At 42.3% G+C, this 22679-nt stretch overlaps 1 protein-coding gene across 4 annotated transcripts in view; it reads left to right on the forward strand.

Annotated features, from left to right (window-relative positions):
* The window catches only part of LOC128700384 (uncharacterized), a 179819-nt gene that overhangs the window by 143760 nt on the left and 13380 nt on the right, over positions 1–22679 (forward strand). For all 4 annotated transcript variants that reach the window (XM_070100143.1, XM_070100144.1, XM_053793561.2 and 1 more), the window contains exons 2-5: positions 12939–13027; positions 14290–14465; positions 16820–16949; positions 22392–22538. In XM_070100143.1, coding sequence (XP_069956244.1) covers positions 12945–13027; positions 14290–14465; positions 16820–16949; positions 22392–22538 — 536 coding nt within the window. In that variant the 5' untranslated portion in view covers positions 12939–12944. The remainder of the gene's footprint in view (positions 1–12938; positions 13028–14289; positions 14466–16819; positions 16950–22391; positions 22539–22679) is intronic.

A 22679-nucleotide genomic window follows, 5' to 3' on the forward strand; every position in this document is an offset into this window, starting at 1 on the left:
TGCAGAATTCTTAATAACTTCGTTTTTGACGGTGTAACTGAGGTGCGGCCGATCAGCTGCTGTGTGTTATTGATGTCTGGTCACCTGGTCAGGTTGCGGGAGCTGGGAGACGGTTGCATATTTTCTGTCTTTTTTTCATGGATGGCTCGTGTTTGTCGGGGTTCTCGTGCCAAGCTGTGGACCATTTATTTCGTCTGTTTCATCTTAATTGCCATTTGGAGTGCCTCATCGTGATTATTATGATGACGATTGTTGTTGCTGATCTGTGCCGCTTATTCTGCACCCTTATTCCCTTTGATACGAACATGGCTTAGTATCCAGTTCAGTGTGGGTTTGACCTCTCACTATGTGTAGGCACTCTGCTACGACCTCTCACTATGTGTAGGCACTGCTACGACCTCTCACTATGTGTAGGCACTCTGCTACGAAATCTCACTATGTGTAGGCACTCTGCTACGACCTCTCACTATGTGTAGGCACTCTGCTACGACCTCTCACTATGTGTAGGCACTCTGCTACGACCTCTCACTATGTGTAGGCACTGCTACGACCTCTCACTATGTGTAGGCACTGCTACGACCTCTCACTATGTGTAGGCACTCTGCTACGACCTCTCACTATGTGTAGGCACTGCTACGACCTCTCACTATGTGTTGGCACTCTGCTACGACCTCTCACTATGTGTAGGCACTCTGCTACGACCTCTCACTATGTGTAGGCACTCTGCTACGACCTCTCACTATGTGTAGGCACTCTGCTACGACCTCTCACTATGACCTCTCACTATGTGTAGGCACTGCTACGACCTCTCACTATGTGTAGGCACTCTGCTACGACCTCTCACTATGTGTAGGCACTCTGCTACGACCTCTCACTATGTGTAGGCACTCTGCTACGACCTCTCACTATGTGTAGGCACTCTGCTACGACCTCTCACTATGTGTAGGCACTCTGCTACGACCTCTCACTATGTGTAGGCACTCTGCTACGACCTCTCACTATGTGTAGGCACTCTGCTACGACCTCTCACTATGTGTAGGCACTCTGCTACGACCTCTCACTATGTGTAGGCACTCTGCTACGACCTCTCACTATGTGTAGGCACTCTGCTACGACCTCTCACTATGTGTAGGCACTCTGCTACGACCTCTCACTATGTGTAGGCACTCTGCTACGACCTCTCACTATGTGTAGGCACTCTGCTACGACCTCTCACTATGTGTAGGCACTCTGCTACGACCTCTCACTATGTGTAGGCACTCTGCTACGACCTCTCACTATGTGTAGGCACTCTGCTACGACCTCTCACTATGTGTAGGCACTCTGCTACGACCTCTCACTATGTGTAGGCACTCTGCTACGACCTCTCACTATGTGTAGGCACTCTGCTACGACCTCTCACTATGTGTAGGCACTCTGCTACGACCTCTCACTATGTGTAGGCACTCTGCTACGACCTCTCACTATGTGTAGGCACTCTGCTACGACCTCTCACTATGTGTAGGCACTCTGCTACGACCTCTCACTATGTGTAGGCACTCTGCTACGACCTCTCACTATGTGTAGGCACTCTGCTACGACCTCTCACTATGTGTAGGCACTCTGCTACGACCTCTCACTATGTGTAGGCACTCTGCTACGACCTCTCACTATGTGTAGGCACTCTGCTACGACCTCTCACTATGTGTAGGCACTCTGCTACGACCTCTCACTATGTGTAGGCACTCTGCTACGACCTCTCACTATGTGTAGGCACTCTGCTACGACCTCTCACTATGTGTAGGCACTCTGCTACACATGTGATGAGTTGTCCTCTTAAAGTGTTCTTTATATTCGTTATTATTACTAATAGTAGTTGTGTTTTATTTTCATAAAATAACAAAAGCCACTGGTGTGGTGCGAGCTTGGGCTAGTGGCATAGTCACTGATGTCCGGGCACTATGCCCAAGCCCTGCAACCTCACTCTTCGGTGACGGGACCACAGCATGAACTTCTCCAGCAGGTGACTAATGTTGAAACCATGTCTGGTTGATGTTCATGTTACAAGGTGGCAGTGTAGTGATGGCAGACTGGTAGACGTGCATGTTACAAGGTGGCAGTGTAGTGATGGCAGACTGGTAGACGTGCATGTTACAAGGTGGCAGTGTAGTGATGGCAGACTGGTAGACGTGCATGTTACAAGGTGGCAGTGTAGTGATGGCAGACTGGTAGACGTGCTGAAGGTTCATGTCTGCTAATTACCTCGTCTGTAATTAGTTATTTGTAACTTATTTGTAACCAATAAACCCCTGGCAGTCTTCAAGCTGGCACTGGACAAGCACCTAAAGTCGGTACCTTACCAGCCGGGCTGTGGCTCGTATGTTGGATTGCGTGCAGCCAGCAGTAACAGCCTGGTTGATCAGGCTCTGATCCACCCGGAGGCCTGGTCACAGACCGGGCCGCGGGGGCGTTGACCCCCGGAACTCTCTCCAGGTAAACAGGAGCAGAGTTATCATCGCGGTCTTGTCTTCATTTACTTGTTCATCATATGCATATATATATATATATATATATATATATATATATATATATATATATATATATATATATATATATATATATATATATATATATATATTTAAATTTCTAATTGTTGTAGCACTTACTACATACTCCATCAGTATATTCTCTTCTTGCTTTATATCTGTGGTCCCTTGTTATCCCTGTGGAAGCTGCTGAAGAATTCTTACTCTATTCTTTCATAACTTTATATATTTTCATATCTATTTTCCAGCTCTCAGGTAGCCTAGGCATCTCTCGTGTTTTCAGCATTTTATCATAGTTAATATTTTTCTAACTTTTATTTTGTAGCTCTTCTTTGGACTTTTTTTTATCTGGTTCACATATTTTTTTGTGTGGACACCCCAGAAAGCTACATATTATTATAATATACATTAAAAACAGCTTTTTCAGCGTCTCACCGTCCATATATTTTACAGCTACTAAATAATTAGAGAGTAGCACGTGCATTTTGTCACAATGTATATTCTTTATGTGATCTGATTTCACTTGCTTCCATTTTCATTACATGGCATTTATGTACACTAAATTCTATCATCCATATGTTATTACATTTGTTCTGTGTATCCAAATTATCTTGCAGAACTATACAAGAATTTTTGTTATTTAATCTGCAAAAAATTTTTGCATCTGGAAACAATGTAGTTTTTTTTTTCCTTCTGTTAAGGCATTACTTAAACATTATAGGGGCAAGTATAGATTTATGGCAGCACACTCTTAACACTACCCAAGAGGACATTTTTCACTTTACCTCTCAAACACAGAGCCTCTCGTTTGTCTTTTTCTTTCTCCTATGTTTTGACGTTCCCAAAATAGTCTATCATAGTTAACTCTATCAAAAGCTTTCTTAAAATGTGGATAAATACAACCTGTCCATATATTTTTTCTTGAACAGTTTATGTGATTGTCACAGTGGCTTAATAGATTTGATACACAAGAATGTCCGGACTAAAATCTAAATTGTTTACTGGTTACTAGGTTATTCGTCCAATTGTTTTATGCACTTTTCTCCATTTTTTTCCAATATTTTATAGAATAACACTTATCACCAAAATCGGCCTATAGTTTGAAGGATCTTCCCTGCCATTAATTTTAACTATTGACACGATGTATGCCATCTTCCTTTTTGTCTTGACAATTTGCCCTCTTGTAGTAAAATTATAACATTCTTCAAAGTGGAGAGCTCAGTATTGTACATTCTTATAAAACACGTTGGAGAGACAGAGGGTTGGGGAGGTTAGTAGGGGGGAAGGCATGAAGGAGTTATATAAAGGACTTGTCTACCTTACAGTGCTCCCTCCCATCACCACACCCAGCAACCACCCATCATCTGGGTCATCCACACCATCCTTCCTTTGGCTTAGTGCCACCTATGATCGTGTGCCACGTATGTGTAGTGAGGTGCCAGGTATGGTGCGGTACCATACATGGGCAGTGAGGTAGCAGGTATGGGTAGTAAAGTACCAGTGTTTGCAGTATTGACCTGTGCTGTGTCAGATCTCTGAAGACAATAAAGAAGACTCACAGTGATAATGTAAGGAGTATTGTGTAGACATTATTTAGGTTAAGTGTAAGTGAGGCTTCATCCTTCCCAGTGTTCCTGACTTACCTACCTATTTATCTCTCTCACACACACACAAAACAGAGCCAGGAGCAGTGAATCGACCCCTGCAACCACATATAGGTGAGTACACACACACACACACACACACGTCTTCTGTGTCAAGCACACAGTGACTGTTTACTGTGCTGTTAGGTCAGGCTCTAAAATAATTTTTCAATGGTATGTTGCTCTCAGATAAATGCAGTTTCCTTTTGCATCCAACCATGCTCTATATTTCTGCTGTTAATCATTATATACATATAATTGCAATGAACTATTATATATATATATATATATATATATATATATATATATATATATATATATATATATATATATATATATATATATATATATATATATATACAGCAAACCTTTATATACATATATTTGCAAGGAACCATTATAAATCATCTTTTCATGGTGTGGTGAAGTATTATGTTGTAGTCAGGAAGAGAAAAGACAATTCACAGCAGGAGACAGGAAGAACAACAAGGGACAGATACAATATAGGTGAAGGTGGAAGACTTTCCCTTAGCCAGTGAATGTTTACAAGGTCGGCAGATTACCATCACAGCCTTGTTGTGAGTCACAGATAATAATGTTACTTCTCTAACTCATTTTATACTTCTCATTTTCACCACGTTTCTTACGCCCCCACGGCCGATCTGTGACCAGGCCACCGCGTGTCCTGGTCATAGACCGGACCGCGGGGGCGTTGATCACCGAAACCCTCTCCAAGTATTTCCAGCTATAAACAGTTTCTATATTATTATTAGTAGTAGTAGTATATTCAGAGTAAGAGCTAAATCTTGAAGGGTCAATCAAGGCCTACAGCAGTCTTCATTACAGGGAAGAAGTGGTACAATGAGTGGACGTTACAAGGGTAGCAATGTGGCTCCGGTCCCGCATTTCCCTGTGAAAATCCCTGTTAACTTTACTGTTAAAGTTAAGCTAGTTTGTTTGGTACAAGTGTAGCCTCGCCTGGGTGTGGTGATCACATGACTGGTTCACACACATCTAGACAAGTGAGGAAGGTGAACTGCCGTGTTCACTCAGTATGTGCTAGTGACTCCGGAACCAAAACAAGATTAACGTAAATATATCCTGGTCCCTGCGCTATGAATAGCTAGTTTCGTGTTTGCTGACGGCTTAGTTCATAAAAAAGTATATATAAGAACACGATAGTAAAAGGAACACTGCAGTGAGCCTACTGATCCGTGCCAGACAGTTTCTCTTGACATCTTCATTCATGTATCTCACTAACCTTTGATATCTTTCATAGGAAGTTCTTGAAGCTGTGTTTGAGAGAGAGAGGGGACGGGGGGGGGGGTAAGATTCTTATCTCTGGGGGTGGCCTCGCTTGACCTTTCTCATGAAGTCATTCCTAAAATATAGAGTTGACCATGGCCTTTGTTCACACAGGCGAGCCTTCGAGAGTTGAGGCTCCCGCAGGTGAGTGTTGGAGTGATCAAAGACCCAGGAGCGAAACGTTTAGCATTCTTGTCCATTTCCCACTTTCTGCCTTCTCACTGTACAGCTGCACGTAAGCAACTCTGCCACTACTCATCATATAATGTGTCCAACATGTGACCCAAGAGCTTAGCCAACCATTTATAAAGTAAATTAATATAGGTGGGAATTACAGGGCAACTGCAAGACAGCCTCACTGGAGGCAAACTTTAAAAAGATGCCTCATAAAAAGTTCACTCACACACGTATCCTAACGTAGTCAGTGTGAAAGCTCATGGAGTGCTTAAGATTATTATTATTATTATTATTATTATTATTATTATTATTATTATTATTATCGAAAACTATTGGTAATCCTGTATGGGTTATACAAGGCATAAAAAAGGATGTGCACTTGAAAAATATTCCCTTACGAGTCTCAGGAATTCTATGATAATTTTATGACGGGAATACCTGAGGGGTCGTGCACCACACGAGACTGGTCACTGTGCACCACACGAGACTGGTCACTGCACTAGGCTGGTGCAGAAGTTTTACCTACAAGCTTGACTAACAATTTCATTAGTGTTACTGAATTCGCCAGGAAAAGTCACCTGAGATGAGTAATCGCCATAATTTGATTTAATGAGTGGCAGAGTTATGACGGGGGCCCTGCTAGCCTAGCCTGCTGTTGGGCGCTGGTAGCCTAGCGTGCTGTTGGGAGCTGCTAGCCTAGCCTGCTCGTAGGCGCTGCTAGCCTAGCCTGCTCGTAGGCGCTGCTAGCCTAGCCTGCTCGTGGGCGCTGCTAGCCTAGCCTGCTCGTAGGAGCTGCTAGCCTAGCCTGCTGTTGGGCGCTGCTAGCCTAGCCTGCTGTTGGGCGCTGCTAGCCTAGCCTGCTGTTGGGCGCTGCTAGCCTAGCCTGCTCGTAGGCGCTGCTAGCATAGCCTGCTCGTAGGCGCTGCTAGCCTAGCCTGCTCGTAGGCGCTGCTAGCCTAGCCTGCTCGTAGGCGCTGCTAGCCTAGCTTGCTGTTGGGCGCTGCTAGCCTAGCCTGCTGTTAGGCGCTGCTAGCCTAGCCTGCTCGTAGGCGCTGCTAGCATAGCCTGCTCGTAGGCGCTGCTAGCCTAGCCTGCTCGTAGGCGCTGCTAGCATAGCCTGCTGTTAGGCGCTGCTAGCCTAGCCTGCTGTTAGGCGCTGCTAGCCTAGCCTGCTCGTAGGCGCTGCTAGGCTAGCCTGCTCGTAGACGCTGCTAGCCTAGCCTGCTGTTAGGCGCTGCTAGCCTAGCCTGCTGTTAGGCGCTGCTAGCCTAGCCTGCTCGTAGGCGCTGCTAGCCTAGTCTGCTCGTAGGCGCTGCTAGCCTAGCCTGCTGTTAGGCGTGCTAGCCTAGCCTGCTGTTGGGCGCTGCTAGCCTAGCCTGCTGTTAGGCGTGCTAGCCTAGCCTGCTGTTAGGCGTGCTAGCCTAGCCTGCTGTTAGGCGTGCTAGCCTAGCCTGCTGTTAGGCGTGCTAGCCTAGCCTGCTGTTAGGCGTGCTAGCCTAGCCTGCTGTTAGGCGCTGCTAGCCTAGCCTGCTGTTAGGCGTGCTAGCCTAGCCTGCTGTTAGGCGTGCTAGCCTAGCCTGCTGTTAGGCGCTGCTAGCCTAGCCTGCTGTTAGGCGTGCTAGCCTAGCCTGCTGTTAGGCGTGCTAGCCTAGCCTGCTGTTAGGCGTGCTAGCCTAGCCTGCTGTTAGGCGTGCTAGCCTAGCCTGCTGTTAGGCGTGCTAGCCTAGCCTGCTGTTAGGCGCTGCTAGCCTAGCCTGCTGTTAGGCGTGCTAGCCTAGCCTGCTGTTAGGCGTGCTAGCCTAGCCTGCTGCTCTTCACTGGAATAAAACCAGAGAGTAGATTCAACGTCAGGAAGAACCGGCAGAATGGACGAATATAAAAAGACAATGGAGTGACCAATCGTTCTGTTATAAGACCCATAATATTTCTGATCTATGTATATACGCTCTCATGTGAAGGACAGACTAACATGGGAGGTAACATAACACGGGAGCATCAGTGAAAGCTCAAAACCCACGTGGACATTTTAGATATTAATAAAATCTAAAGATACTTTCTCAATGTAAAATTGTATAAAAAACGAGGCACAAGCTTGTTAAAGTAATAACAGTTTATTCCTCCCCCCCAGCCCTTACACACACACACACACACACACACACACACACAGTACATGTGTATATTGATAAGTGCCTTTGACATATAGTAACTAAGACAAATGATGGGTGAGCTTCACCACTGCTGTTTGCTGCCCTCACCACCACTACTGTACGCTCAACATCCCAGGCAAAAAACAAGAAGTGGGGGAACAAGCACTACACACAGTTACCAGAGGTATGGGAGACAATCGGGTTTGACCTGAGGAAGGAAAGGGTGTCGTGTCTCGCGAGTTAAAATGACGAGACCTTACCTTTATTATGGGAAAGTAATGATATAGAAATATCTAGAAAAAAATGAGGTAAGACAACAGTACGCTATATTACCTCACAACACACTGTTGGGGAGTTTTCTGAACTTACTGACTTGAGTCTTTTGCCGAACTTGTGTCTTATCCTCTTAATGTAGAAGTCAATACTTTATATTCAAGATTACACAATTTATTATTATTATTATTATTATTATTATTATTATTATTATTATTATTATTATTATTATTATTAAAGATTAGCCGGTAGTCTCCCGGCCCGGGCCTTTTCCAAGTGGTGGCCCGGCCTTGGCTCCCTCTTTAGGGAGTGTCTGAGACCTAAGTCTCCCATGGGAGGAGGCACAAGTACCTCCTCATCTTTGGGACCAACTGTCCCCAGGCCTAGCCACAAGCTAGGCCTCTCTGGTCTGCCATCCCCGCCCCAAGGGAGCTAATGGGAATGACAGTCTTATGAGCTAAAGGCTCGGGCTCAGGCACCTACCCTACCTTAGAAGGGTTAGGCATGGTATCGATGACACAATTTATTTAAATAACTAAATTAAAATATTAAATTATGCAGTTTAATACTGATATATATATATATATATATATATATATATATATATATATTATATATATATATATATATATATATATATATATATATATATATATATATACCTGGAGTTTACCTGGAGAGAGTTTCGGGGGTCAACGCCCCCGCGGCCCGGTCTGTGACCAGGCCTCCTGGTGGATCAGCGCCTGATCAACCAGGCTGTTGCTGCTGGCTGCACGCAAACCAACGTACGAGCCACAGCCCGGCTGATCAGGAACTGACTTTAGGTGCTTGTCCAGTGCCAGCTTGAAGACTGCCAGGGGTCTGTTGGTAATCCCCCTTATGTGTGCTGGGAGGCAGTTGAACAGTCTCGGTCCCCTGACACTTATTGTATGGTCTCTTAACGTGCTAGTGACACCCCTGCTTTTCATTGGGGGGATGGTGCATCGTCTGCCAAGTCTTTTGCTTTCGTAGTGAGTGATTTTCGTGTGCAAGTTCGGTACTAGTCCCTCTAGGATTTTCCAGGTGTATATAATCATGTATCTCTCCCTCCTGCGTTCCAGGGAATACAGGTTTAGAAACCTCAAGCGCTCCCAGTAATTGAGGTGTTTTATCTCCGTTATGCGCGCCGTGAAAGTTCTCTGTACATTTTCTAGGTCGGCAATTTCACCTGCCTTGAAAGGTGCTGTTAGAGTGCAGCAATATTCCAGCCTAGATAGAACAAGTGACCTGAAGAGTGTCATCATGGGCTTGGCCTCCCTAGTTTTGAAGGTTCTCATTATCCATCCTGTCATTTTTCTAGCAGATGCGATTGATACAATGTTATGGTCCTTGAAGGTGAGATCCTCCGACATAATCACTCCCAGGTCTTTGACGTTGGTGTTTCGCTCTATTTTGTGGCCAGAATTTGTTTTGTACTCTGATGAAGATTTAATTTCCTCATGTTTACCATATCTGAGTAATTGAAATTTCTCATCGTTGAACTTCATATTGTTTTCTGCAGCCCACTGAAAGATTTGGTTGATGTCCGCCTGGAGCCTTGCAGTGTCTGCAATGGAAGACACTGTCATGCAGATTCGGGTGTCATCTGCAAAGGAAGACACGGTGCTGTGGCTGACATCCTTGTCTATGTCGGATATGAGGATGAGGAACAAGATGGGAGCTAGTACTGTGCCTTGTGGAACAGAGCTTTTCACCGTAGCTGCCTCGGACTTTACTCTGTTGACGACTACTCTCTGTGTTCTGTTAGTGAGGAAATTATAGATCCATCGACCAACTTTTCCTGTTATTCCTTTAGCGCGCATTTTGTGCGCTATTACGCCATGGTCACACTTGTCGAAGGCTTTTGCAAAGTCTGTATATATTACATCTGCATTCTTTTTGTCTTCTAGTGCATTTAGGACCTTGTCGTAGTGATCCAGTAGTTGAGACAGACAGGAGCGACCTGTTCTAAACCCATGTTGCCCTGGGTTGTGTAACTGATGGGTTTCTAGATGGGTGGTGATCTTGCTTCTTAGGACCCTTTCAAAGATTTTTATGATATGGGATGTTAGTGCTATTGGTCTGTAGTTCTTTGCTGTTGCTTTACTGCCCCCTTTGTGGAGTGGGGCTATGTCTGTTGTTTTTAGTAACTGAGGGACGACCCCCGTGTCCATGCTCCCTCTCCATAGGATGGAAAAGGCTCGTGATAGGGGCTTCTTGCAGTTCTTGATGAACACAGAGTTCCATGAGTCTGGCCCTGGGGCAGAGTGCATGGGCATGTCATTTATCGCCTGTTCGAAGTCATTTGGCGTCAGGATAACATCGGATAGGCTTGTGTTAATCAAATTTTGTGGCTCTCTCATAAAAAATTCATTTTGATCTTCGACTCTCAGTCTGGTTAGCGGCTTGCTAAAAACTGAGTCATATTGGGACTTGAGTAGCTCACTCATTTCCTTGCTGTCATCTGTGTAGGACCCATCTTGTTTAAGTAGGGGCCCAATACTGGACGTTGTTCTCGATTTTGATTTGGCATAGGAGAAGAAATACTTTGGGTTTCTTTCGATTTCATTTATGGCTTTTAGTTCTTCCCGCGATTCCTGACTCCTAAAGGATTCTTTTAGCTTAAGTTCGATGCTTGCTATTTCTCTGACCAGTGTCTCCCTGCGCATTTCTGATATATTGACCTCTTTTAGCCGCTCTGTTATTCTTTTCCGTCGCCTGTAAAGGGAGCGCCTGTCTCTTTCTATTTTACATCTACTCCTCCTTTTTCTTAGAGGAATAAGCCTTGTGCATACATCGAGTGCCACCGAGTTAATCTGTTCTAGGCATAAGTTTGGGTCTGTGTTGCTTAGTATATCTTCCCAGCTTATATCGGTTAGGACTTGGTTTACTTGGTCCCACTTTATGTTTTTGTTATTGAAGTTGAATTTGGTGAATGCTCCCTCGTGACTAGTCTCATTTTGTCGGTCTGGGGCTCCACGCATACATGTCTGAACCTCAATTATGTTGTGATCTGAGTATATTGTTTTTGATATGGTGACATTTCTTATCAGATCATCATTGTTAGTGAAGATGAGGTCTAGTGTATTCTCCAGTCTAGTAGGCTCTATTATTTGCTGGTTTAAATTGAATTTTGTGCAGAGATTTAAAAGCTCGTGTGAGTGTGAGTTTTCATCAGAGCTGCCTCCTGGTGTTATTACTGCAACAATATTATTTGCTATATTCCTCCATTTTAGGTGCCTTAAGTTGAAATCCCCCAGGAGCAAGATGTTGGGTGCAGGAGCTGGAAGATTTTCCAGACAGTGGTCAATTTTTAACAGCTGTTCCTGGAATTGCTGGGATGTTGCATCCGGAGGCTTGTAGACTACCACAATGACTAGGTTTTGGTTCTCGACCTTTACTGCTAAAACTTCCACTACGTCATTTGAGGCATTAAGCAGTTCTGTGCAAACAAGTGACTCTGCAATGTACAGGCCAACCCCCCCCTTTTGCCTGTTCACTCTGTCACATCTGTATAGGTTGTAACCTGGGATCCATATTTCGTTGTCCAAGTGATCCTTTATGTGGGTCTCAGTGAAAGCCGCGAACATTGCCTTTGCCTCTGCAAGCAGTCCACGGATGAAAGGTATTTTGTTGTTTATTGCTGGCTTTAGACCCTGTATATTTGCAAAGAAGAATGTTATCGGACTGGTGGTATTGTTGGTACTGGGGGGGGATTTTTTTTCCGGCATTAGTATCTGTATCTGTTGGTTTGGAGTGGAGGCCATCGACTGTGGTTCCACTCCAGGAATGACTGGATTTGGTGTACGATTTCTGCCATTTCCTGCCAGTTTTTTTTCCTTCCTGGCACTAAAAAACCTCTCCCTCTTGAGTGGCTGTGGCTACCCAGGTTTTCCCATGGCCTGGATGTTTTGTATCTTTTTGTCCCCTTTAGATGGTATGCCTGGCAATTTAAGTTATAGCACAGTCTTTCCTGTACTGAAGAGGTACACATTTCAGGGTGAAAAAGCTTACAGGAAGGGAGTTTGCATTTTCCTGTTGTCATATGGGCATGACATTTTCTAGGGTGGTCATAGTTGCATGTCCCATCTGTTTTTCCAGATTTCCCATGCCAGCAGATACCAAGTGCATAGTATGTGCACAGGCTTGGTTTCCGTTTGCCTTGGGTTTCTGTGACTGTATTCCCTGTTGGTGCATGTTTCCCTGTCTTATTCCTATCCTCCTTAGCACCAACAATGGAGCTCCCACCAGTTGTTTTTGGTAATTTATCCTCACTATTGCTATTGGAGTCCTCTTGTTTGCTATTTCCTGCGGTATTTCTGGTTTGCAATATTGGTTTTATCTTATCTTTGACTACACTTGTTTCCCTACTATATATATATATATATATATATATATATATATATCACTAAGGTAGCTGGAAAATATAATACAGCGAGTTATTTAAACAATATAAGGAAATACAGTAAACTGAACCAAATGAATATTTACCAACAATATAAAACAGTCCTTGGTTCCACACACAGCTAATACTTCCATTCCAACTGTGGATAATTGTAGTCACCAGAGCTCCATCACACAGGAACACTCGCTTAGTCTTCCAGTCTGACTGCTGGTCAGTAAGTTTTCTTTCGTCAGGAGAAAGGACTAGTGTTTCCTGACTCCCGTTATAAAGACTCCCCACTTCCAGCTGTCTCATGTCTTGTACATTACCAGGTTAAGTTTCCTTGCGTTAGGAGCTCTCTACAACCCCTCCCTCCTTCCTGAAAGTGTTTTTTTTTCCCCAATATGAGCACATGGATGTGAGAGTAAAAGTTGAGTCAATAATTGTGGTGTTGGGTATGTTTCAGAGAAGCATGGCGCGAGTGGTTGAGTGTGCAGTCATGATGGCCCTGCTGGTCTTCCTCATCAACCTTACCACCATAACAGTCAGGGCTCAGTAAGTTATAATGCTGCTACTTCACCTTTATGTACAACTTGTGTCCTAGTTAAAATTACGGTAAACATGACAAACGCCCACAATTTTTTTTTTTGTTTCTCAAACTAAAACTTAAGAGTCAATCTTTTATTTGTCTAAAATAAACTTGAATATTACATTGAACTGGGCAGTAACAGTTACCGTGTGAACAGATTTGATAACGTTATAACAATATAATATTTGTATGTTATAATAAAAGCCGATAGAATTCGTAGTTCACCAGCCAGATTTAACAACTGTGCTTGTAATATACATGTATATATATATATATATATATATATATATATATATATATATATATATATATATATATATATATATATATATATATATATATATATATATGTGTGTGTGTGTGTGTGTGTGTGTGTGTGTGTGTGTGTGTGTGTGTGTGTCGTGCCGAATATGTAAAAACTGGTCAATTAGCAATAACTCATTTAAAATTAAGCCCTTTCTAAAATTTTCTCTTATACGTTTAAAGATATATTTTTTTCATTAATGTTAATGTAAAAAAATTTAATTTTGCTCCAAAAGAATCTTAGAAATCTTACCTAACCTTATTATAACAAGAACAATTTATTTTAGCCTAACCCAACTAAATATAGTTTAGATACATTTACAATAATTTAATACTAAACAAACACAGTGAAATATATTTTTTTCGTTACGTTCAGAATGATTTTGGCGAAATTATTGCATACACAAATTTTCACTTGTCCTAAATGGCAAGATGAGCGTTGCTATTTAGGCCAAGATCGCAAGTTCTGCCTATTCGGCATGATATAGATATATATATATATATATATATATATATATATATATATATATATATATATATATATATATATATATATATATATATGCATACTGGGCTCGCATCCGGCTTCGGAGGAGCTGGAGGAGATTCATAATCTTTGATATATTGTACCGATATATTCATGTTTGTATTTTCTGTCAGTGTATTCTGTCTATTAAAGTATTAAAGTTCATATAGAATATAAAATATAGGGGTTAGTAGGAGAAGAAAATATTCAAACAGCTCCGGGGAGAACCATTTGAGTTTTCCCTAAGGTACATTTATTGTCTTCTCTGAGGATGAGGGTCCCCAGTCCAGTTATAGAGGTGGTACTTCCCTATATTTTTATGATATATGTATTACGATGTACCCTTTGTATACCTTCCAGCACAAGATTTGTTTCTATTGGTTGTAAATACTTCCACAGAAACAACACAAGCACACTGTCTCGCAAGAAAAGATTGATCTTCTTAACATCTGATCGTCGCCTGGCACTACCGCCTACCACAGCCCTCATTTTAACACCCACCCTCAGTCTTCCCCTGGGGAGGAACCTTCCACTGGGCTACGGGGCATCTATGACCATCTCCATCCCTTTTAAGAGTAAGATAAGCTCACCATTTACAATAGCAAAGATCATCTTAAATATATGATGATCTTGGGAAGCTTTAAGTTGTGTATTAGCATATGTCGTCATGTCACTTCTGCGCTCTTTACTGTACCATTTCTTGCTCTGTGAAAACTATTTTTATGATTGTGTTTACCTGGAGAGAGTTCCGGGGGTCAACGCCCCCGCGGCCCGGTCTGTGACCAGGCCTCCTGGTGGATCAGAGCCTGATCAACCAGGCTGTTGCTGCTGGCTGGGTGTGTCTTGTGCTTCGAATATTTTATTTTCCACTATCATTATTAATACTTGTTTTTTCCTGAGCATCTGACCTGATAATTTGCTGTTTTTCAGTCATCGTCACATTATTTTCACAACCAACTCACAGATTCGAACTAAAAACTAGACAACATTTTGGTCCTTCCCATGATCAGCATCAACTTACGACTCTATAGTGGCACAGAATGGCCCCAAATATAGTCCCGTTTTGATTTACAATTTGTGTTAGTTATAAATTGTTATAAGTAGTTTACTGTGAGTTATTGTTGATGTAGTGTTCTTACTGTACTGTCTTTCACCTTCACACTAACATTCTAACATTGGTTCAACATTCTTTCTCATGCTTCTCTGACTGCTTTATTAAACTTATGACCCATTGAGTTTGTAACATTGAGTTTGTGAATGTTTTAAAGAAAAAATTGATACAAATATTGTTTTTGCAGGATATTATTTTCTTTTGACTTTAAAAACAGTACTTTTCTACTGTTGTAGAATATTAATGCCTTGCATAGATTTTCCATACATCACTGTAGTTAATAGTGCCACTAGTGAAGTATACTATAAAAATATTAAGTTAACTATTATTATAATCGTTATTATGGGGTGGCGTTAAATCCTTATTGGTCATAGAGTGTCTAAGGAATGGAAGGTAATCCAGTTTGATCCTAAGGAGGGGAGTGTAGCTCCAGTTCTTTATTAAGACCCGAATCTGGAAAAAATTGTCCAGTTTTCTGATTAATGACTTACCCCCCCCCCTACCTCTCACCCTCCTATGATGGATCAGTCAGTGATTATTAAGCAATATTTTAAGTGCTTTACTAACTTAAAAGTGACTATTAACAGTCACCACACAAGCATCTAGTAACCTCACAAGCTTGTGGTGACCTGACAAGTGTGTGGTCACTGAAAACAGTCACCAGAGAAGTGAATGGTCTTATTTTATTTCAACAGTAACTCTGGGATATTTAGAATTGCCTGTAATATTGCCCCTGGTGTTCACTGCGCAGATCTTGGGAAACTATCTTATTCATCCTCTGGACTCTCCTTATTGACTTTTTTAACATGTACAATAATAAATCTTCTTGTTCTGCCACCACATTTACAGCAGCAGTGTTAAGCAGTCAACATAACTTTATATTCGATCACCTTTGTCAAACTTGTGTAATATTTCACGCTATTGTTTGAACTTGCTAATAAACTTAACTTATAATCTTATAGAGGAGCGTATAAATATATTAAAGCGTATAAATATATTAAATTGATTGATAAATTTATTATCAGTTAATCATAATGCATGCATTGTATTATTATATTACTGTATTAATGATACTACTAATAATAATAATAATATTATTATTATTATTTGATTATTATTTTTGTTTATTAAAAAATGTGATTCAGTGACAGATATTCTGAGTACAATATTCCAGATTCAACAAATTATTTAATTTTATATGTTTTTAGTTGCTCAAATTAATCATGATTCTTCAAAAAACACTACACTATAAAATGTATTACACTAATGTGAGCATTTGTTCATATGACTTTAACTCAAAAAGTATATTGTGCAGTTGCAATAAACAGTTTATATAATAAACTAATTATTGATGATGAGCTGTGTAACTCAGTGTGAGAGAGTATCTGGTATATAACTTGTTTTAGGCCAGTTCTTTATTTCTTCTCATGTGATCAGACTGACTCTTTTCAGTAGATCAAAAACACACAGTACCGACACATATACAACACCTAGGTTCTCATTAAAGACACCCAAGTGTTGTACATATATCATTCACTGACTGACTTTGACCCAACACAGACAGGTGGAGAAAGACAATGAACTGACCTCTCACTTATCTTACACAATCGCTTAGACATTCATCTGAGTATATTATCAGTGAACACTGTATGAGCCCATCAGGGTTTTATATATTGGTAAGTGACCATTACCTTGTGTCAACTTAAATATCCTCTTGGGGTTCTGACAAAACATTTCTTTTCATTTACCATTACTGACTGTGGCTGGTCAGCTGAAGGTGACACCCAACACAACTCTGACATGACGTTTCTCTCACAGTTGCATTTGATGACCTCGGTTTGACCTCTGAGGAGAATCCTTTTGGATTTTTTCCATCCTTCGGACTGTTTAGGAAGAAACGTGAAGCATTTACTACTCTTCCTGGCATCAACTGGGCCGGAGGCGACAGGTAAGAGCTTCATAACAAGCGTCTACTCCACTCACTTCTACTAAGAGGTCCACCATATGCATTTTTTGCCATAATTGAAAATCATATTTAAATATTGTGCTCAAGTTAGATATAAGTACAGTAGTGTACATAACTGCTTAAAAAATCTCTTGTTTTATGCAGTTTCTTCTTAAATAAAGACTCCTGTAGATTGCTAGGTTATAATATCTAAAGCGTGTTGGAACAAAAAATGCAAGCTAAGAATTCAAGGAAAACTTAGATTTTATTTTGATTACACGTTTTATATTTTATAGATTATGATCTGTTATTGTAGCTCAGCTTATATTTCAGAGCTTGGTTCTCACTGTGATGTACCATCCTCCCTCCTTAGCTATGGTTCACCCAGCCTGGATGTCATCCACAACAGTCGACTAACATCTAGACAACTATTGTATTTATTACTTGGTGAACATTGGCAGTTAACTTTAGACACCCATATATTTCGCCCTGCCTGAGGATCAAACCCAGGATCTGTGGGTTCTGAACCAAACGCTGACCAATGAACTACAGAATTTCACATGATCATTTTTCCTCACCTACCCTAAATTTATTGTACGTATTTTGTTTTAAGATTACAATCAGCACGAGTTTATACTCAACCTCATTAATTATTGATATGAATATATTACAATAATCTCTCTCTCTTATCATCATATAAACAGATTTCTTACTTTTCAACTAATATGTAGCATGATAAATTAGACACATGTGCAACACTTGGGTATATTTAACGAGGAAACGTTTCGCCACGCATTGGCTTCATCAGTCCTTACAAAGGAGAATGGTGAAGAACAGGAGGAGTTTGAGGTAATCAGTCCCTCAGCCTTGAGTCGATGTTGTCAGTCCATCAATCTTGTTGGTTCTCTAAACCATTCATCTACATAATGTCTCTTGCATGACAAAAGTAGTGCGACTCTTGGCAGTGCTGTTCCCGGGAGCACGTAGCAGCGTGCAGGCATCTTCTTGCAGTAATTTTGCTTGTACAGTCATGCAACTAATGCAGTTTCTTGTATAATACATGTTTTAAAAATTAAATGTAATGAAAGTTCTTCAATGCTTAGTAACAGCATAATGTACAAAGTAAGAAGAAAGATAATAAAGTCTTGAAAAACAACCCCAGACCTGGTCACCAAGACTGTACCAGACCTGGTCACCAAGACTGTACCAGACCTGGTCACCAAGACTGGACCAGACCTGGTCACCAAGACTGTTCTAGACCTGGTCACCAAGACTGTACCAGACCTGGCCACCAATTAGAAAACATCTTATCTCCCTGATACACCCCGTCAACTAACTACACGAATACCACCTGGTGGTCCACACTTTCACTCACCCATTTGACCATAAACAGAAATATTAATCTCAATCTTAAAATAATGAATCCTGTGATACTCCAATACTGAAACTATGTACTGTGCCAAAACAAAAGCATTCACATTGCTAAACTCTCAAACTAGTATTTAGTCACTTAGCCATAATACCAATTTACCTCATAATTTGTAATATTTTAAAATTAAGAATTAAACTAAGTCTGCCCGAAATGCCTAGCCATGCTAGGTGTTCTAGTGGTACACTCTGTAATCATTATTTTGCTACATGTAAACCACACAATAACCAAATTCTGTAAACTCAGCATTGTAATCCTTATAGAGAATAAACTTTGAATTTGAATTTGAATTGACTGTACCAGACCTGGTCACCAAGACTGTACCAGACCTGGTCAGCAAGACTGTTCTAGACCTGGTCACCAAGACTGTATCAGACCTGGTCACCAAGACTGTACCAGATCTAGTCACCAAGACTGTAAGAGATCTAGTCACCAAGACTGTACCAGATCTAGTCACCAAGACTACCAGATCTAATTACCAAGACTGTACCAGATCTAGTCACCAAGACTGTACCAGACCTGGTCACCAAGACTGTACCAGACCTGGTCACCAGGACTGTACCAGATCTAGTCACCAAGACTGTACCAGACCTGGTCACCAAGACAGTACCAGATCTAGTCACTAAGACTGTTCTAGACCTGGTCACCAAGATTGTACCAGACCTGGTCACCAGGACTGTACCAGATCTAGTCACCAAGACTGTTCTAGACCTGGTCACCAAGACTGTACCAGACCTGGTCACCAGGACTGTACCAGATCTAGTCACCAAGACTGTACCAGACCTGGTCACCAAGACTGTACCAGACCTGGTCACCAGGACTGTACCAGATCTAGTCACCAAAACTGTACCAGACCTGGTCACCAAGATTGTACCAGACCTGGTCACCAAGACTATACCAAACCTGGTCACTAAGACTGTTCTAGACCTGGTTACCAAGAGTGTACCAGACCTCGTCACCAAGACTGTATCAGACCTGATCACCAGGACTGTACCAGATCTAGTCACCAAGACTGTACCAGACCTGGTCACCAAGACTATACCAGACCTGGTCACTAAGACTGTTCTAGACCTGGTTACCAAGACTGTACCAGACCTCATCACCAAGACTGTACCAGACCTGATCACCAGGACTGTAAGATAAGATAAGATAAGATTTCGTTCGGATTTTTAACCCCGGAGGGTTAGCCACCCAGGATAACCCAAGAAAGTCAGTGCGTCATCGAGGACTGTCTAACTTATTTCCATTGGGGTCCTTAATCTTGTCCCCCAGGATGCGACCCACACCAGTCGACTAACACCCAGGTACCTATTTGCTGCTAGGTGAACAGGACCACAGGTGTAAGGAAACGTGTCGAAATGTTTCCACCCGCCGGGAATCGAACCCGGGCCCTCCGTGTGTGAAGCGGGAGCTTTAGCCACCAGGCCACCAGATCTAGTCACCAAGACTGTACCAGACCTGGCCACCAAGACTACCAGACATGGTCACCAAGACTGTACCAGGCCTGGTCACCAAAACTGTACCAGACGTGGTCACCAAGACTGTACTAGGCCTGTTTACCTAGACTGTATCAGACCTGGTCATTAAGACCAAACAAGACCTGGTCAAAAAGATCACACCAGACCAAGTCATCAAGTCATCAAGGAGGAGTAGATGTAAAATAGAAAGAGACAGGCGCTCCCTTTACAGGCGACGGAAAAGAATAACAGAGCGGCTAAAAGAGGTCAATATATCTGAAATGCGTAGGGAGACACTGGTCAGAGAAATAGCAAGCATCGAACTTAAGCTAAAGGAATCTTATAGGAGTCAGGAATCGCGGGAAGAACTAAAAGCCATAAATGAAATCGAAAGAAACCCAAAGTATTTCTTCTCCTATGCCAAATCAAAGTCGAGAACAACGTCCAGTATTGGGCCCCTACTTAAACAAGATGGGTCCTACACAGATGGCAGCAAGGAAATGAGTGAGCTACTCAAGTCCCAATATGACTCAGTTTTTAGCAAGCCGCTAACCAGACTGAGAGTCGAAGATCAAAATGAATTTTTTATGAGAGAGCCACAAAATTTGATTAACACAAGCCTATCCGATGTTATCCTGATGCCAAATGACTTCGAACAGGCGATAAATGACATGCCCATGCACTCTGCCCCAGGGCCAGACTCATGGAACTCCGTGTTCATCAAGAACTGCAAGAAGCCCCTATCACGAGCCTTATCCATCCTATGGAGAGGGAGCATGGACACGGGGGTCGTCCCACAGTTACTAAAAACAACAGACATAGCCCCACTCCACAAAGGGGGCAGTAAAGCAACAGCAAAGAACTACAGACCAATAGCACTAACATCCCATATCATAAAAATCTTTGAAAGGGTCCTAAGAAGCAAGATCACCACCCATCTAGAAACCCATCAGTTACACAACCCAGGGCAACATGGGTTTAGAACAGGTCGCTCCTGTCTGTCTCAACTATTGGATCACTACGACAAGGTCCTAAATGCACTAGAAGACAAAAAGAATGCAGATGTAATATACTATACAGACTTTGCAAAAGCCTTCGACAAGTGTGACCATGGCGTAATAGCACACAAAATGCGTGCTAAAGGAATAACAGGAAAAGTCGGTCGATGGATCTATAATTTCCTCACTAACAGAACACAGAGAGTAGTCGTCAACAGAGTAAAGTCCGAGGCAGCTACAGTGAAAAGCTCTGTTCCACAAGGCACAGTACTCGCTCCCATCTTGTTCCTCATCCTCATATCCGACATAGACAAGGATGTCAGCCACAGCACCGTGTCTTCCTTTGCAGATGACACCCGAATCTGCATGACAGTGTCTTCCATTGCAGACACTGCAAAGCTCCAGGCGGACATCAACCAAATCTTTCAGTGGGCTGCAGAAAACAATATGAAGTTCAACGATGAGAAATTTCAATTACTCAGATATGGTAAACACGAGGAAATTAAATCTTCATCAGAGTACAAAACAAATTCTGGCCACAAAATAGAGCGAAACACCAACGTCAAAGACCTGGGAATGATCATGTCGGAGGATCTCACCTTCAAGGACCATAACATTGTATCAATCGCGTCTGCTAGAAAAATGACAGGATGGATAATGAGAACCTTCAAAACTAGGGAGGCCAAGCCCATGACACTCTTCAGGTCACTTGTTCTATCTAGGGTGGAATATTGCTGCACACTAACAGCACCTTTCAAGGCAGGTGAAATTGCTGACCTAGAAAATGCACAGAGAACCTTCACGGTGCGCATAATGGAGATAAAACACCTCAATTACTGGGAGCGCTTGAGGTTCCTAAACCTGTATTCCCTGGAACGCAGGCGGGAGAGATACATGATTATATACACCTGGAAAATCCTAGAGGGACTAGTACCAAACTTGCACACAAAAATCACTATGAAAGCAAAAGACTTGGCAGACGATGCACCATCCCCCCAATGAAAAGCAGGGGTGTCACTAGCACGTTAAGAGACCATACAATAAGTGTCAGGGGCCCGAGACTGTTCAACTGCCTCCCAGCATACATAAGGGGGATTACCAACAGACCCCTGGCAGTCTTCAAGCTGGCACTGGACAAGCACCTAAAGTCGGTTCCTGATCAGCCGGGCTGTGGCTCGTACGTTGGTTTGCGTGCAGCCAGCAGCAACAGCCTGGTTGATCAGGCTCTGATCCACCAGGAGGCCTGGTCACAGACCGGGCCGCGGGGGCGTTGACCCCCGGAACTCTCTCCAGGTAAACTCCAGGTAATCCATGAGAGAGAGATGCACTATTTACAAATGTAAATTTTATTATATTCATGGGGGAAGCAGTAAACCTGCAAGGGATCATAGAACACCTGGGGGAATGTGAGACAGTCAAGTTGAGTGCAGTTGCTCAGCTCAAGAGCCCTTCAGCCACATTATAAATTCAAGCTGTAATGAATTGTCAGACCTGGCCATTCTTCTGTTTATGCATATTGTATATAAATTGAGTTGTTATAGTAGTTGATGTATACCCACAGGGAGATGATGTACCAGGTGGTGGAAGATACCCTGGACAACCTGGGCATGAACGGCAAGGCTTGCCTACTGCGAGCCATCTGTGAAATATTTCAAGTTCCTTTAATCAACCATGGTTTCTTTGGCGAGGTTTTGGAGCTGTTTTTCAGGTGAGAATAGATAAAAAAAAGTACTAAGTTTTTCTTCACTGTTAGTTTTGCAATTCTTTGTGGTAGGCTGAAGATTGGACACATTTATGTTAGTTCATGTTAGGTCACGTCGCTCAGAAAAGCTTTAGAATTTTTAACATT

The sequence above is a fragment of the Cherax quadricarinatus genome, chromosome 71 (genome assembly GCF_038502225.1).
Source record: "Cherax quadricarinatus isolate ZL_2023a chromosome 71, ASM3850222v1, whole genome shotgun sequence".
Lineage (NCBI taxonomy): Eukaryota > Metazoa > Arthropoda > Malacostraca > Decapoda > Parastacidae > Cherax > Cherax quadricarinatus.